General features: G+C 45.8%; 1 protein-coding gene across 12 annotated transcripts in view; it reads right to left on the bottom strand.

The window, feature by feature from the left end:
• Window positions 1-17,173, bottom strand: part of LOC129855177 (CUGBP Elav-like family member 5) — a 400,684-nt gene that overhangs the window by 141,777 nt on the left and 241,734 nt on the right. For all 12 annotated transcript variants that reach the window (XM_055922584.1, XM_055922589.1, XM_055922578.1 and 9 more), the window contains exon 3: window positions 15,545-15,593. In XM_055922584.1, the coding sequence (XP_055778559.1) occupies window positions 15,545-15,593 (49 nt within the window). The remainder of the gene's footprint in view (window positions 1-15,544; window positions 15,594-17,173) is intronic.

Here is a 17,173-nt window from a genome sequence, read left to right as displayed (position 1 = left end):
TGTGACCCGTTTTTGTTGGTTATGTTGTCATAGTTGTGCCTAGGTGGGCATATGGGGGAGGGAATGCTGTCACCTCCAGGTAGGTGTTTGTCCCCCTGTGTGCTGAGGGTGTCAGGTTCCTGTCCAGTTCTGGCATTTAGGTCGCCACAGACTAATACATGTCCCTGGGCCTGGAAGTGATTGATTTCCCCCTCCAGGATGGAGAAGCTGTCTTCATTAAAGTATGGGGATTCTAGTGGGGGGATATAGGTAGCACACAGGAGGACATTTTTCTCTGTTAAGATAATTTCCTTTTGAATTTCTAGCCAAATGTAAAATGTTCCTGTTTTGATTAATTTAATGGAGTGAGTTAGGTCTGCTCTATACCAAATTAGCATTCCCCCTGAGTCCCTTCCCTGTTTCACACCTGGTAGTTTGGTGGATGGGACTACCAGCTCTCTGTAACCTAGAGGGCAACCTCTCTCTCTCTAGTGTATCTCTCTCTCTCTAGTGTATCTCTCTCTCTAGTGTATCTCTCTCTCTAGTGTATCTCTCTCTCTCTCTCTAGTGTATCTCTCTCTCTCTCTAGTGTATCTCTCTCTCTCTAGTGCATCTCTCTCTCTCTAGTGCATCTCTCTCTCTCTCTAGTGTATTTCTCTCTCTCTAGTGTATCTCTCTCTCTGGTGCATCTCTCTCTCTCTAGTGTAACACTCTCTTTAGTGTATGTCTATATCTCTAGTGTATCTCTCTCTCTCTCTAGTGTATCTCTCTCTCTCTCTAGTGCATCTCTCTCTCTCTAGTGTATCTCGCTCTCTCTCTAGTGTATCTCTCTCTCTCTAGTGTATCTCTCTCTCTCTAGTGTATCTCTCTCTCTCTCTCTAGTGTATCTCTCTCTCTAGTGTATCTCTCTCTCTCTAGTGTATGTCTATCTCTCTAGTGTATCTCTCTCTCTCTCTCTAGTGTATCTCTCTCTCTAGTGTATCTCTCTCTCTAGTGTATCTCTCTCTCTTTAGTGTATCTCTCTCTCTCTCTCTAGTGTATCTCTCTCTCTAGTGTATCTCTCTCTCTCTAGTGTATGTCTATCTCTAGTGTATCTCTCTCTCTCTAGTGTATGTCTATCTCTCTAGTGTATCTCTCTCTCTCTCTCTAGTGTATCTCTCTCTCTAGTGTATCTCTCTCTCTAGTGTATCTCTCTCTCTTTAGTGTATGTCTATCTCTCTAGTGTATCTCTCTCTCTCTAGTGCATTTCTCTCTCTAGTGTATCTCTCTTGCTCTAGTGCATTTCTCTATCTAGTGTATCTCTCTCTCTATCTCTCTAGTGTATCTCTCTCTCTCTCTAGTGCATCTCTCTCTCTCTCTAGTGCATCTCTCTCTCTTTAGTGTATCTCTCTCTCTCTCTAGTGTATCTCTCTCTCTCTCTAGTGTATCTCTCTCTCTCTCTAGTGTATCTCTCTCTCTCTCTAGTGTATCTCTCTCTCTCTCTAGTGCATCTCTCTCTCTCTCTAGTGCATCTCTCTCTTTAGTGTATGTCTATCTCTCTCTAGTGTATCTCTCTCTCTCTCTAGTGCATCTCTCTCTCTCTAGTGCATCTCTCTCTCTCTAGTGCATCTCTCTCTCTCTAGTGTATCTCTCTCTCTAGTGTATCTCTCTCTCTTTAGTGTATGTCTATCTCTCTAGTGTATCTCTCTCTCTCTAGTGCATTTCTCTCTCTAGTGTATCTCTCTCTCTATCTCTCTAGTGTATCTCTCTCTCTCTCTAGTGTATCTCTCTCTCTCTCTAGTGCATCTCTCTCTCTCTCTAGTGCATCTCTCTCTTTAGTGTATCTCTCTCTCTGGTGCATCTCTCTCTCTCTAGTGTAACACTCTCTTTAGTGTATGTCTATATCTCTAGTGTATCTCTCTCTCTCTCTAGTGTATCTCTCTCTCTCTCTAGTGCATCTCTCTCTCTCTAGTGTATCTCGCTCTCTCTCTAGTGTATCTCTCTCTCTCTAGTGTATCTCTCTCTCTCTAGTGTATCTCTCTCTCTCTCTCTAGTGTATCTCTCTCTCTAGTGTATCTCTCTCTCTCTAGTGTATGTCTATCTCTCTAGTGTATCTCTCTCTCTCTCTCTAGTGTATCTCTCTCTCTAGTGTATCTCTCTCTCTAGTGTATCTCTCTCTCTTTAGTGTATCTCTCTCTCTCTCTCTAGTGTATCTCTCTCTCTAGTGTATCTCTCTCTCTCTAGTGTATGTCTATCTCTAGTGTATCTCTCTCTCTCTAGTGTATGTCTATCTCTCTAGTGTATCTCTCTCTCTCTCTCTAGTGTATCTCTCTCTCTAGTGTATCTCTCTCTCTAGTGTATCTCTCTCTCTTTAGTGTATGTCTATCTCTCTAGTGTATCTCTCTCTCTCTAGTGCATTTCTCTCTCTAGTGTATCTCTCTTGCTCTAGTGCATTTCTCTATCTAGTGTATCTCTCTCTCTATCTCTCTAGTGTATCTCTCTCTCTCTCTCTCTAGTGCATCTCTCTCTCTCTCTAGTGCATCTCTCTCTCTTTAGTGTATCTCTCTCTCTCTCTAGTGTATCTCTCTCTCTCTCTAGTGTATCTCTCTCTCTCTCTAGTGTATCTCTCTCTCTCTCTAGTGTATCTCTCTCTCTCTCTAGTGCATCTCTCTCTCTCTCTAGTGCATCTCTCTCTTTAGTGTATGTCTATCTCTCTCTAGTGTATCTCTCTCTCTCTCTAGTGCATCTCTCTCTCTCTAGTGCATCTCTCTCTCTCTAGTGCATCTCTCTCTCTCTAGTGTATCTCTCTCTCTAGTGTATCTCTCTCTCTTTAGTGTATGTCTATCTCTCTAGTGTATCTCTCTCTCTCTAGTGCATTTCTCTCTCTAGTGTATCTCTCTCTCTATCTCTCTAGTGTATCTCTCTCTCTCTAGTGTATCTCTCTCTCTCTCTAGTGCATCTCTCTCTCTCTCTAGTGCATCTCTCTCTTTAGTGTATGTCTATCTCTCTCTAGTGTATCTCTCTCTCTCTCTAGTGCATCTCTCTCTCTCTAGTGCATCTCTCTCTCTCTAGTGCATCTCTCTCTCTCTAGTGTATCTCTCTCTCTAGTGTATCTCTCTCTCTTTAGTGTATGTCTATCTCTCTAGTGTATCTCTCTCTCTCTAGTGCATTTCTCTCTCTAGTGTATCTCTCTTGCTCTAGTGCATTTCTCTCTCTAGTGTATCTCTCTCTCTATCTCTCTAGTGTATCTCTCTCTCTCTCTAGTGCATCTCTCTCTCTCTCTCTCTAGTGCATCTCTCTCTCTTTAGTGTATCTCTCTCTCTCTCTAGTGTATCTCTCTCTCTCTCTAGTGTATCTCTCTCTCTCTCTAGTGTATCTCTCTCTCTCTCTAGTGTATCTCTCTCTCTAGTGCATCTCTCTCTCTCTAGTGCATCTCTCTCTTTAGTGTATGTCTATCTCTCTAGTGTATATCTCTCAAAGGGCTTTTTTGTCATTGGAAACATATGTTTACATTGTTATCTATAACACTTGCTTTGGCAAACAAAATGTGTGCGTTTTTTTGCCAATTTTAACTGCACACTTGTTGTTTGTGTACATGGATTTTATATTGTCGTCTGTTTTCCCCCCGACACCGCTTTCCATCAATTTGTATACCAGACCCTCATGCCAAATTGGGTCAAAAGCTTTTTTGAAATCAACAAAGCATGAGAAGATTTAGCTTTTGTTTTGGTTTGTTTGTTTGTCAATTAGGGTGTGCAGGGTGAGTACATGGTCTGTCGTACGGTAATTTGGTAAAAAGACATTTTGACATTTGCTCAGTACATTGTTTTTACTGAGGACATACATACGTACAAGTCTGCTGTTAATGGATTTTCCCTAGGTTGCTGTTGACACATATCCCACAGTAGGTATTGGGGTCAAATTTGTCTCAACTTTTGTGGATTGGAGTGATCAGTCCTTGGTCCCAGTTATTGGGGAAGATGCCAGAGCTGAGGATGACGTTAAAGAGTTTAAGTATAGCCAATATACATTTGTGGTCTGTATATTTTATAACTTCATTTAGGAAACCATCAACACCACATGCCTATTTGGGTTGAAGGGTTTGTATTTTGTGCTGTATTTCATTCAATTTAATTGGAGAATCCATTGGGTTCTGGTTGTCTTTAATAGCTGATTCTAAGATGTGTAATTGATCATGTATATGTTTTTGCTGTTTGCTCTTTGTTATAGCGCCAACAAGATTGGAGAAGTGGTTTATCCATACATCTCTGATTTGGATAGATAACTCTTCGTGTTGTTGTTTGTTTTGTGTGTTCCAATTTTCCCAGAAGCGGTAAGATTCTATGGATTCTTCAATTACATCGAGCTGATTTCTGACATGCTGTTCCTTCTATTTCTGTAGTAAATTTCTGTATTGTTTTAGTGATTCGCCAGAGTGAAGGAGTCGGCTCAGGTTTTCTGGGTCTCTATGTTTTTGGTTGGATAGGTTTCTCAAGTTCTTTCTTAGGTTTTTGCATTCTTCATCAAACCATTTGTCATTGTTTTTATCCTGTCAAGGCTTTCTACTGCCAAGTTTACACCTTCACTATTACAGTGAAATGTTTTGTCCAGGAAGTTGTCTAAAAGGGTTTACATTTGTTGTTGCCTATTTGTGTTTTGTTAGGTTTCTAAACTACTTTCCTGCCATCTATAGCATTTCTTAATATTGTGCAGTTCCTTTGGTTTTGATGCCTCATGATTGAGTATTACTCTGTTCAAGTAGACTGTGATTTTGCTGTGATCTGATAGGTGTGTTAGTGGGCTGACTGTGAACGCTCTCAGAGACTCTGGGTTGAGATCAATGATAAAGTAATCTACAGTACTACTGCCAAGGGATGAGCTGTAAGTGTATCTACCATAGGAGTCTCCTCAAAGCCTAACATTGACTATGTACAGACCCAGCGTGCAACAGAGCTGCAGGAGTCGCTATTTCTATTTTTGTCACCTCATACTCTTTCCCTCCCCTCCCTCTACCTTCACCTCTCTCTCCTCCCTACCTTTCCCTCCCCTCTCTCTCCCTCCACCTCTCTCTCCTCCCTACCTTTCCCTCCTCTCTCTCTCCCTTCACCTCTCTCTCCCCCCTACCTAGGCCCTCCCCTCTCTCTCCCTTCACCTCTCTCTCCTCCCTACCTTTCCCTCCCCTCTCTCTCCCTTCACCTCTCTCTCCTCCCTACCTTTCCCTCAGTGAGAACAGTCTGGTAGAGAGAGTGTAGCATGGGGAATCAGTGGATCTCACAGGGTTTTCTGTCTCATTATTGACCTGTTCTAACATGGCGGTCACTGCTATTTACACTGAACAAAAATATAAATGCAACATGTAAAGCGTTGGTCCCATATTTCATGAGCTGAAATAAAAGTTCCCAGAAACATTTTGTGCACAGTTTTTTTTTACCTCCCTGTTAGCGAGGATTTTTACTTTCCCAAGATAATCCATCCACCTGCCAGGTGTGGCATATCAATAAATACATTTATTTTTAATGTAACCTTTATTTAACTAGGCAAGTCAGTTAATTAAGAACAAATTCTTATTTACAATGAAAGCCTACACCAGCCAAACCCGGACGATGCTGGGCCAATTGTGCGCCGCCCTATGGGACTCCCAATCTTGGCCGGTTGTGATACAGCCTGGAATCGAACCAGGGTGTCTGTAGTGACACCTCAAACACTGAGATGCAGTGGCTTAGATCGCTGCTCCACTCAAGAGCCAGAGTGCCCCTGTGCTGGGGACAATAAAAAGCCACTCTAAAATGTGCAGTTTTGTCACACAACACAATGCCAAAGATGTCTCAAGTTTTGACGGAACGTGCAAATGGCATGCTGACAGCAGGAATGTCCACCAGAGCTGTTCTAAGAGGCTTGACTGTTCTTTCCTTTACCACAAGCCACGTATAACGTCGTTTTAGATCATTTGGCAATACGTCCAACCGGCCTCACAACCACAGACCATGTGCAACCACACCAGCCCAGGATCTCCACATCCGGCCTCTTCACCTGCGGAATCGTCTGAGAACACCCAACAGGACAGCTGATGAAACTGTGGGTTTGCACAAACTGTCATAAACCCTCACCAGGGTTTTGACCTGACTGCAGTTCGGCATCGTACCTAACTTCAGCGGGCAAATGCTCACCTTCAATAGACACTGGCATGCTGGAGAAACGTTCTCTTCATGGATGAATCCTGCTTTCAACTGTACCGGGCAGATGGCAGATAGTGTGTATGGTGTCCTACGGGTGAGCGGTTTGCTGATGTCAATGTTGTGAACAGAGTGCCCCATGGTGGCAGGGGGGTTATGGTATGGACCGGCATTAGCTACGGACAACGAACACAATTGCATTTTATCAATGGCAATTTGAATGCACAGAGATACCGTAATGAGATCCTGAGGCCCACTGACGTGCCATTCATCCACCACCATCACCTCATGTTTAACATGGTAATGTAAGGCCCCATGTCACAAGTATCTGTACCCAATTCCTACAAGCTGAAAATGTCCCAATTCTTCCATGGCCTGCATACTCACCAGACATGTCACCATGTTTGGGATGCTCTGGATCGATGTGTACAACAGCGTGTTCCAGTTCCCACCAATATCCATTAACTTCGCAAAGCCATTGAAAATGGGTGGGACAACATTTCACAGGCCACAATCAACAGCCTGATCAACTCTATGCAAAGGAGATGTGTCCAGCTGCATGAGTTAAATGGTGGTCACACCAGATCTCTGTATATTTTGCTGACAGACATCACTGGGTATAATAGGTTGTACATTAACACCGGGCACAGCTGAGAAAATTAGGGGTGTGACAGAAAAATTCACCAGCGAGATGGAACTCTATTCTGAGTAGGAACCAAAACCAGAGGGAAACAAGGGGAAGGGGTAGCGGAGAGGAGTGGGGAGGAGTCTTGAGGGTCACGGGGGTCTACTGGGGAGGGGGTTAGGAGGAAATCAAAGAGGTTAGAGATTATTTATCCTGTGTAAGGTCTCCAAATCCTCTGAGGAGCATTGAACAGCCCTTCAAAAAGAAATATCAGCAGCTATTATAGCCAGTCAGTGCCAGTCATCAGGCCTGCATGTGAAATAAATCAATTTATTTCATATCTGAGACGCAAGGGAATGCAGGGGCTGAGCGGAGAACAGGCCCCCACAGCCCCCTTAAATGCTGCTGCACATCCCATCATAGAGGAGAGGCTCCAATAGGACTCAATGTGTTGTAACAACGTGATGATCGCTCTTCTGTTTTCCTAGAGTAAGGATGTGATTGAGCATTAATATTAATTTCCCAGCATCTTTGTTAGGTGCCGCTATAAGGTAATCAGTTCATTTAATTCATTAGGCCCTAATCTATGGATTTCACATGACTGGGAATACAGATATGCATCTGTTGTTAAGAGATACTATGGGCCTCACAATGGTCCTCGGGATCTCATCACGGTATTTCCGTGCATTCACATTGCCATCGATAGAATGCAACTGTGTTTGTTTTCCGTAGCTTATGCCTGCCCATATCATACCCCCACCGCCACCATGGGGCACTCTGTTCACAATGCTGACATCAGCAAACCGCTCAACCACACAACACCATACACGTGGTCTGCGGTTGTGAGGCCGGTAGTACAAACTGCCAAATTCACTAAAACGCTTATGGTAAAGAAATTAACATTACTGCAGTCAGCTTGCCAATTGCACCCTCCGTCAAACCTTGAGAGATCTGTGGCATTGTGTTTTGTGACAAAACTGCACATTTTAGAGCAGCATTTTATTGTCCCCAGCACAAGGTGCACCTGAGTAATGATCATGTGTAATCATCAGTTTCTTGACATGCCACACCTGTCAGGTGGATGGATTATCTTGGCAAAGGAGAAATGCTCACTAACAGGGATGTAAACAAATTTGTGCACAACATTTGAGAGAAATAAGCTTTTTGTGCATATGGAACATTTCTGGGATATTTTATTTCAGCTCATGAAACATGGGACCAACACTTTACATGTTGCTGTTCAGTGTACATGATTTTTACCTAAATAACTACCTTGATGTTTAATTCCATGCTGAAATGTGTCTGATTTGCATACTAGTAACATGATTGATATTGACATTCCAATATTCATTGTTGTTTGACTGTTGTAATTCTTACCTGATCCTCCTTGATATTTCATTCTGAGTAAAAAATTAAACATAACACTTGGTGTAAATCTTCTTAGTACGCATTCCCCATCACATGTACTTTAAATGATATTGTGAAAGTCATTTTCATTAATGCTATTGAAATTGTGAAATGATTTCAATGTCTCGAGTACAGTTTACCTTTTGATGAAATTGAGCACATTGATAGATATTAAGTCAACTTGGAATAAGCCCATAACTGAAACTGTACAGCCTAACATATCAAATCAATTTCACTAAATGTATCTTATTTTTGTTTGCTGTCACAATTTACCATAAGGTGTAAAAAATGACCAAACTAAATTTGTAACTAGTACTTTTTTGACCGGATACTTTTTTAAAACACTTTTTGTATTTTATAGATTTTTTATTGAATTTCAAAACATACAATCTACCTGCAGTGAAGCCGCTCAACATTTACAATATATTCAGTCATCTAGCAGACATCCAGAGTGACCCACAGGAGCAACCAGGGTCAAGAGCCCTGCCCAAGGGCACTTCGACAGATCTCCCACCAAGTCGAATCGGTTACCTGAACTAGCGACCTCTCAGCCACCGACCCATGCTCCCAACCGCCAGGCCACCAACCATCCAAGATCCCCCCCACAGTTCCCCCCGAGAGTTCCCCCTCAACCATCCAAGATCCCCCCCACAGTTCCCCCCGAGAGTTCCCCCTCAACCATCCAAGATCCCCCCCACAGTTCCCCCCGAGAATGCCCCGTCAACCATCCAAGATCCCCCCCACAGTTCCCCCCAAGAGTCCCCCCTCAACCATCCAAGATCCCCCCCACAGTTCCCCCCGAGAGTTCCCCTTCAACCATCCAAGATCCCCCCACAGTTCACCCCGAGAGTTCCTCCTCAACCATCCAAGATCCCCCCACAGTTCCCCCCAAGAGTTCCCCCTCAACTATCCAAGATCCCCCCACAGTTCCCCCCAAGAGTTCCCCCTCAACCATCCAAGACCCTCACAGTCCCCCCTGAAAAACCACCCACCCGATGCGCCATAGAAAAAATAGAAAAACATCAACAACAATGCAAAAACAAAAGACATCAAGGACAACAAAACAGCAAGGTGTGTGTGCGCGTGTGTGTCCGTGTGTGTGCACATGTGTGCTTTGAATGTTAGTGTGTGTATGCATGTGTACGTGCGTACAAGTGCTTGAGTGGCCTCAGCCTCAGGTTAACAGGCATTGGATTTTAACAGTTCATTTATAGTGTAATTTAAACTTCAATTTTTTGGGTTCATTTTTTACTTTAATCTTTGACCGCCATTCTGCCCAGCAACTTCACTCCCACTTGTCTCCAGTTCCACATCCCAACACTCAGCCCATACTTTTTACTGTTACTTGAGAAGTTTCTTAAGAGGGTTACTTTTATTTTTACTTCAGTAAATTACAATCTAAGCAACAGATTTTCAGTAATCGACCCACCTCTGCCCAAAACAACCACTATCAGCATGGCCACTACAGTGGCTACCAAGTTGAGGACTGTTGGACATTCTTACCATTGGTACACGTAACAAGTTAATTGAAAAAATATATATTCTTAATAACCAGTGAGCTGTTATGAGGGGTCCTGCAGGTATACGGTAGAGGGGGTCAGTCCCAAATGGCCAGTCTGGCCCAGGTGCTGTGATCTGTCCTCCCCGTAATGAGATTAAGTGAGTAATTAGAAGCTGGCGGACAGGATGGAGAGCCCGGTCCCCCAGTGGCCTGGTGCATGGTCCATCCCTGGTGTCATCATCTCCCCAGAACAGGAAGTCTAATTAAGATCTCACCCTGGGTATGACTCTGGAGGGAGGGAGGGAGGGAGGTGTGGTCCATAAAGGACAAAGGAGAAATAGATAGCAAACTCAACTAGTTGCTACATATACAGACAAAAGCTAAGGCAGCTACAGTGGATTCGGAAAGTATTCAGACCCCTTAACTTTTTCCACATTTTGTTACGTTACAGCCTTATTCTAAAATTTTATAAATTAATTGTTTTCCTCATCAATCTATGTTTGCAAATAAAAAAAATAAAAAAACGTAAATACCTTATTTACATAAGTATTCAGACCCTTTGATATGAGACTTGAAATTGAGCTCAGGTGCATCCTGTTTCTATTGATCATCCTTGAGGTGTTTTTACAACTTGATTGGAGTCCACCTGTGGTAAATTCAATTGATTGGACATGATTTGGAAAGGCGCACACCTGTCTATATGTGGTCCAATAGTTACCCGTGCATTTCAGAGTAAAAACCAAGCCATGAGGTTGAAGGATTTGTCCGTAGAGCTCTGAGACAGGATTGTGTTGAGGCACAGATACTGAGGAAGGGTACCAATACATTTCTGCAGCATTGAAGGCTACCAAGAACACAGTGGCCTCTTCCTAGAGCTGGCCACCCGGTCAAACTGAGCAATCGGGGGAGAAGGGCCTTGGTCAGGGAGGTGACCAAGAACCCGATGGTCACTCTGGCAGAGCTCTAGAGTTCCTCGGTGGAGATGGTTGTCCATCTGGAAGTTTCTCCCATCTCTGCAGCACTCCACCAATCAGGCCTTTATGATAGAGTGGCCAGACGGAAGCTACCCCATAATGACAAAGGAACAGGAAAGGGCCTTCCCCAAACTGTTGCCACAAAGATTGTCTAGAATGTTCTTGTGCTGACCTTGCTTCCAGCGGCAGTTTGGAACTTGGTAGTGAGTGTTGCATCCGAGGACAGATGATTTTTCTGAACTACGCACTTCTGTGCTACACACTTGTGTGGCCTACCACTACACGGTTGAGCCGTTGTTGCTCCTAGACATTTCCACTTCACAATGACAGCACTTACAGTTGACCGGGGCACTTACAGTTGAACAGAAATTTGACGAACTGACTTTTTGGAAAGGTGGCATCCTATGACAGTGCCAAGTTAAACGTCACTGAGCTCTTCAGTAAGGCCATTCTACTGCCAATGTTTGTCTATGGAGAATGCATGGCTGCGTGATCGATTTTATATACCTGTCAGCAACAGGTGTGGCTGAACTAGCCGAATCAATTAATTTGAAGTGGTGTCCACATAGTGTATCTACCTCAATTACCTTGTAACCCTGCACATGGACTCAGTACTAGTACCCTGTGTATAGAGCCAAGTTATCGCTACTCACTGTGTATTTATTCCTTGTGTTATTATTTTTATATTATTTCTCTTTTTATTCTCTCTGCATTGTCGGCATGGTAAGCGTTTCACTGTTATTCTATACCTGTTGTTTACGAAGCATGTGACAAGTAATATTTGATTTGAAAAAGACAGCTGAGTGTCATTGTTAATGCGAACACACACCACCACAATGGCAAAATCAATGGGCCTTTAAGGGACATCAATCTTGACAGCACAAGACCCCTGCTTGTCTCCAGCGCTGACTGGTCGGGGGGTTAGGGGAGGCAAAGGGCTAGAATGCTAGGGGGCCAGCAGAGGCTAGAGGGGCCAGTGGGCTAGAAGGGCCAGGGCCATAGGGGGATAAGTAGGCTAGGGGGGGATAGAGAGACCAGGGGAGCCAGGGGGCTATGGGGAGCTAGGTGGTCCAGGGGGCTAGAGGTGCTAGGGGGATAAGTAGGCTGGGAGGGATAGAGAGACCAGGGGAGCCAGGGGGCTACGGGGAGCTAGGTGGTCCAGGGGGCTAGAAGGGCCAGGGCCATAGGGGGATAAGTAGGCTAGGGGGGATAGAGAGACCAGGGGAGCCAGGGGGCTACGGGGAGCTAGGTGGTCCAGGGGGCTAGAGGTGCCAGGGGGATAGGGGGATAAGTAGGCTAGGGGGGATAGAGAGACCAGGGGAGCCAGGGGGCTATGGGGAGCTAGGTGGTCCAGGGGGCTAGAGGTGCCAGGGGGATAGGGGGATAAGTAGGCTAGGGGGGATAGAGAGACCAGGGGAGCCAGGGGGCTATGGGGAGCTAGGTGGTCCAGGGGGCTAGAGGTGCCAGGGGGATAAGTAGGCTAGGAGGGATAGAGAGACCATTGGAGCCAGGGGGCTATGGGGAGCTAGGTGGTCCAGGGGGCTAGAGGGGCTATGGGGAGCTACGTGGTCCAGGGGGCCAGAGGGGCCAGGGGGATAAGTAGGCTAGGAGGGATAGAGAGACCAGGGGAGCCAGGGGGCTATGGGGAGCGAGGTGGTCCAGGGGGCTAGAGGGGCTATGGACAAATAGCCAGGAGATGAGCATGCCCAGTTATCTCTTTTTGCCTTTTCTAGATCAATCTCTAGAAATTAGGCTGTCCTTTTGAACATCGGCCAAGTTGCCCGCTGTCCTAGTGTATCCTAACCCAAAACAGACAGCGGTTTCTAGGTAAAGCTAATGCAGAAGTGGGACATGGGAAGGATTTGCTTCCTGTTCTCGTTTTCTTTGTTTTGCCTTCCCTTTCGCTGTCTCTCCCTCTCTTGTCTGCCTCCCTCTCTCTGTCTGCCTCCCTCTCTCTGTCTGCCTCCCTCTCTCTGTCTGCCTCCCTCTCTCTGTCTGCCTCCCTCTCTCTCTCTGTTTCCCTCTCTCTCTCTGTTTCCCTCTCTCTCTGTTTCCCTCTCTCTCTCTGTTTCCCTCTCTCGCGCTCTCTGTCTCTGTCTGCCTCTCTCAATCTCTCTGTCTGCCTCCCTCTCTCTGTCTGTCTCCCCCTCTCTGTCTGTCTCCCCCTCTCTCTGTTTCCCTCTCTCGCGCTCTCTGTCTCTGTCTGCCTCTCTCCCTCTCTCTGTCTGCCTCTCTCAATCTCTCTGTCTGCCTCTCTCAATATCTCTGTCTGCCTCTCTCCCTCTCTCTCTTTGTTTGCCTCTCTCTCTCTCTCTTTGTCTGCCTCTCTCTCTCTCTCTTTGTCTGCCTCTCTCTCTCTCTCTTTGTCTGCCTCTCTCTCTCTCTCTTTGTCTGCCTCTCTCTCTCTCTCTTTCTTTGTCTGCCTCTCTCTCTCTCTTTCTTTGTCTGCCACTCTCTCTCTCTTTGTCTGCCTCTCTACCTCTTTGTCTGCCTCTCTACCTCTCTCTGTCTGCCTCTCTACCTCTCTCTGTCTGCCTCTCTACCTCTTTATCTGCCTCTCTCTCTCTTTGTCTGCCTCTCTACCTCTCTCTTTGTCTGCCTCTCTACCTCTTTCTCTTTGTCTGCCTCTCTACCTCTTTCTCTTTGTCTGCCTCTCTACCTCTTTCTCTTTGTCTGCCTCTCTACCTCTCTCTCTTTGTCTGCCTCTCTGCCTCTCTACACCTCTCTGTCTGCCTCTCTACCTCTCTCTGTCTGCCTCTCTACCTCTCTTTGTCTGCCTCTCTATCTCTCTCTCTGTCTGCCTCTCTATCTCTCTCTCTGTCTGCCTCTCTACCTCTCTCTCTGTCTGCCTCTCTACCTCTCTCTCTGTCTACCTCTCTACCTCTCTCTCTGTTTACCTCTCTACCTCTCTCTCTGTTTACCTCTCTCTCTCTCTTTGTCTGCCTCTCTCTCTCTCTTTGTCTGCCTCTCTCTCTCTCTTTGTCTGCCTCTCTCTCTCTCTTTGTCTGCCTCTCTCTCTCTTTGTCTGCCTCTCTCTCTCTCTCTCTCTCTCTCTGCCTCTTTCTCTCTCTTTGTCTGCCTCTCTCTCTCTTTGTCTTCCTCTCTCTCTCTTTGTCTTCCTCTCTCTCTCTCTCTTTGTCTGCCTCTCTCTCTCTTTGTCTGCCGCTCTCCCTCCCTTTGTCTGCCTCTCTCCCTCCCTTTGTCTGCCTCTCTCCCTCTCTTTGTCTGCCTCTCTACCTCTTTGTCTGCCTCTCTACCTCTCTTTGTCTGCCACTCTACCTCTCTCTTTGTCTGCCTCTCCCTCTCTGTGTCTGCCTCTCAGCCTCTCTCCCTCTGTCAGCCTCTCTCCCTCTGTCAGCCTCTCTCCCTCTGTCAGCCTCTCTCCCTCTGTCAGCCTCTCTCCCTCTGTCAGCCTCTCTCCCTCTCTTTGTCAGCCTCTCTCCCTCTCTTTGTAAGCCTCTCTCCCTCTCTTTGTCTGCCTCTCTACCTCTTTGTCTGCCTCTCTACCTCTCTTTGTCTGCCACTCTACCTCTCTCTTTGTCTGCCTCTCCCTCTCTGTGTCTGCCTCTCAGCCTCTCTCCCTCTGTCAGCCTCTCTCCCTCTGTCAGCCTCTCTCCCTCTGTCAGCCTCTCTCCCTCTGTCAGCCTCTCTCCCTCTGTCAGCCTCTCTCCCTCTGTCAGCCTCTCTCCCTCTCTTTGTCAGCCTCTCTCCCTCTCTTTGTCAGCCTCTCTCCCTCTCTTTGTCAGCCTCTCTCCCTCTCTTTGTCAGCCTCTCTCCCTCTCTTTGTAAGCCTCTCTCCCTCTCTTTGTAAGCCTCTCTCCCTCTGTCTGCCTCTCTCTCTTTGTCTGCCTCTCTCCCTCTCTCTCTTTGTCTGCCTCTCTCCCTCTCTCTCTTTGTCTGCCTCTCTCCCTCTGTCTGCCTCTCTCTCTTTGTCTGCCTCTCTCCCTCTGTCTGCCTCTCTCTCTTTGTCTGCCTCTCTCCCTCTCTCTCTTTGTCTGCCTCTCTCCCTCTCTCTCTTTGTCTGCCTCTCTCCCTCTCTCTCTTTGTCTGCCTCTCTCCCTCTCTCTCTTTGTCTGCCTCTCTCCCTCTCTCTCTCCTTCTGTCTCTCACTAACTGAGGCATGGAGAAGCTCTCCCTCTCCCAAGGCTCTTCAGAATAGAGCACCGTAGCTCGTTTTATCACACACTGTCACTACAGTATGAACACACCCCCCCCACCCAAAAAACTTAGAGGATGTTCCCTCCCTTCATCCCATTAACATCTATGCAGATCCGTGGCGAGTAAAGGAAAGACCAGAGAGATCAAAGACGACAATATGAAGGCCAAGTAAATGAGGATCTTGGCAAGGGCCCTGTGAATTTTATTGATTGTTTGGCAAGCTATGCATGCTCCCACCCTCCTCCGCCTCCCCCTATACTCTCTTGTCTAGAACATACACGTCCGTTTAAGCAAACATATTGTGTGTGTGGAGTTGTGTGTGTGTGTGTGGGGGGGGGGGGCTCTACTGTAGGGCTCTAATCACTTTTTAATTCACAGTAGTATGATAATGTGCTTGGCAGAGGGAGGCCAGGGTTAGATAGGCAGGCAGACAGACAGGCAAGCAGCAGAAGCCACTAGCTGCCTTCAGTCCCTTGCAAAACCAACCACCGTCTCTTTCATTAAAATGAATATGCAGAGCATCAATCAGATAAACACAGGCAACACAGAGAGAGACTGAAAGAGAGAGAGAGAAAGAGAGATTGAAAGAGAAAGCGCAAGAGAGGGAAAGAGAGAAATAGATAGATAAAAAATGAGAGATAGAGAAAAAGAGAGCAAAATAGAGAGCAAAATAGAGAGCAAAATAGAGAGAGCAGAAACAAGAAACAGAATGAGAGATAAAAAGGATGTCAGAAAAAAAGACAAATACCTCCACGGCTCTCACTGTCAGCCGGCTTCACCTGGATGGGGCGAGTCATCTGGAGAAAAAACAATAGAGACAGAGAGGTTAGTCCTGGTGTGTGGAACTGTCGTCACCACAACAAGGTAACAAGCTTGAAGTGTCATGGCCCTCTCCCACACAAACAGCTGTTCCCTGATACTGATCAAAGTGCCATGGCGTATGGTGGATACCAAGAGGGATGCAGTTGGGTTGACACTCAGTGCTACTCACTGGAGAAAAATAAGTCCCGCACGTCTCATATTCACACGATCAGACAATCTGAATGGCCTGAATGGTGCGCGCTGTCGGAGAGTATGTGCGTGTGTGTGGAAGAGCACACCTATGCGTGCGTGTGTGTGCATGACTAAGAGGCAGGCCAAGTGAGTCCAGCCACAGGAGGAGTGAGATCAATGCAGGCCTATTGATCCACAAACCCTGAGCTGAGGAGAGTGTCTGGCTGGGAAGGATTCTCTGGTTAGGAGGCTCATAGTAATCCACTAGAACCTGATAAGAATGCTATTTTTTGGATTAGATGCTTCTGTCATCACAGCCTTTATGTCACGCTTTTCCCCTGACTTTCTCCCTCCTTTTTCAGTATTATTTTTCAAGCTAGCTTTACCAACTTATTTGTTCTCTTGCAAACTTCCTAGAATATTCCCTGAATTATTGAATGTTTGTTAAATGACCAGCTACATGCACCTATAGGAGTTTGCAAACAAATCAAATCCAATGATGATACAAATGAATCCTTTTTATCACAAAAACACATACACCCACACAGGTACACAAAGGCCCACATATATTTAAAAGGTTGTTTATGTTCGAAGAGCAGGAGACAAAAATAAATGGCCCTGAATAGTTTTCCATTTACTCCCCCCTTCTCCCCCCTCATCCTCCAGTGTTTCAGTCCAAATGGAACCCTTTGTCGATCCAAACAAATTGTTTTAATAATAACGCAGCAGGATGATTTTTTACGAAAAAGGTGCCAAGATCTGCATCGATTTGTGACAAGATTACCCAAATATGCAAAGCAATCTGCTTCCCTTCACGGCCCTCTCAGCCATATGTAACCTGCCCTCTCAGCCATCTGTAACCTGCCCTCTCAGCCATCTGTAACCTGCCCTCTCAGCCATCTGTAACCTGCCCTCTCAGCCATCTGTAACCTGCCCTCTCAGCCATCGTAACCTGCCCTCTCAGCCATCTGTAACCTGCCCTCTCAGCCATCTGTAACCTGCCCTCTCAGCCATCTGTAACCTGGAATTAACCACCTTTTTATTGCTCCACAACATGGCTTCCCTCCCAATTCCAAGTCAATTCACCAGATTTTTTTTTAAAGAGTCCAAGAACACCATTTTTTTTCCCATAGCGATTTTTTCCTCCCTGATCTATTTTTTTCTACTGACCAATTCACGGGCTGACAACAGGTCAGATTTAAAGACAGGGCAGTGCTATAAAAGCATGACTTGTTCAAGGAGAAACACCATAATGGGATTTTAAAACATCTCAATAATATTAAGCTGATATGAGGGAGAGGCCTGAGCCACATTCATTAAGTGCTAAACGTATCTATTTTCACCTTGAGGAACGAAGTAACCTTGCTCAATGGAATTATTCCAT

Source organism: Salvelinus fontinalis, chromosome 5 (genome assembly GCF_029448725.1).
Source record: "Salvelinus fontinalis isolate EN_2023a chromosome 5, ASM2944872v1, whole genome shotgun sequence".
NCBI classification, from domain to species: domain Eukaryota; kingdom Metazoa; phylum Chordata; class Actinopteri; order Salmoniformes; family Salmonidae; genus Salvelinus; species Salvelinus fontinalis.
Note: the sequence above shows the minus strand (reverse complement) of the source record. Positions and strands in the feature narration are given on the sequence as shown.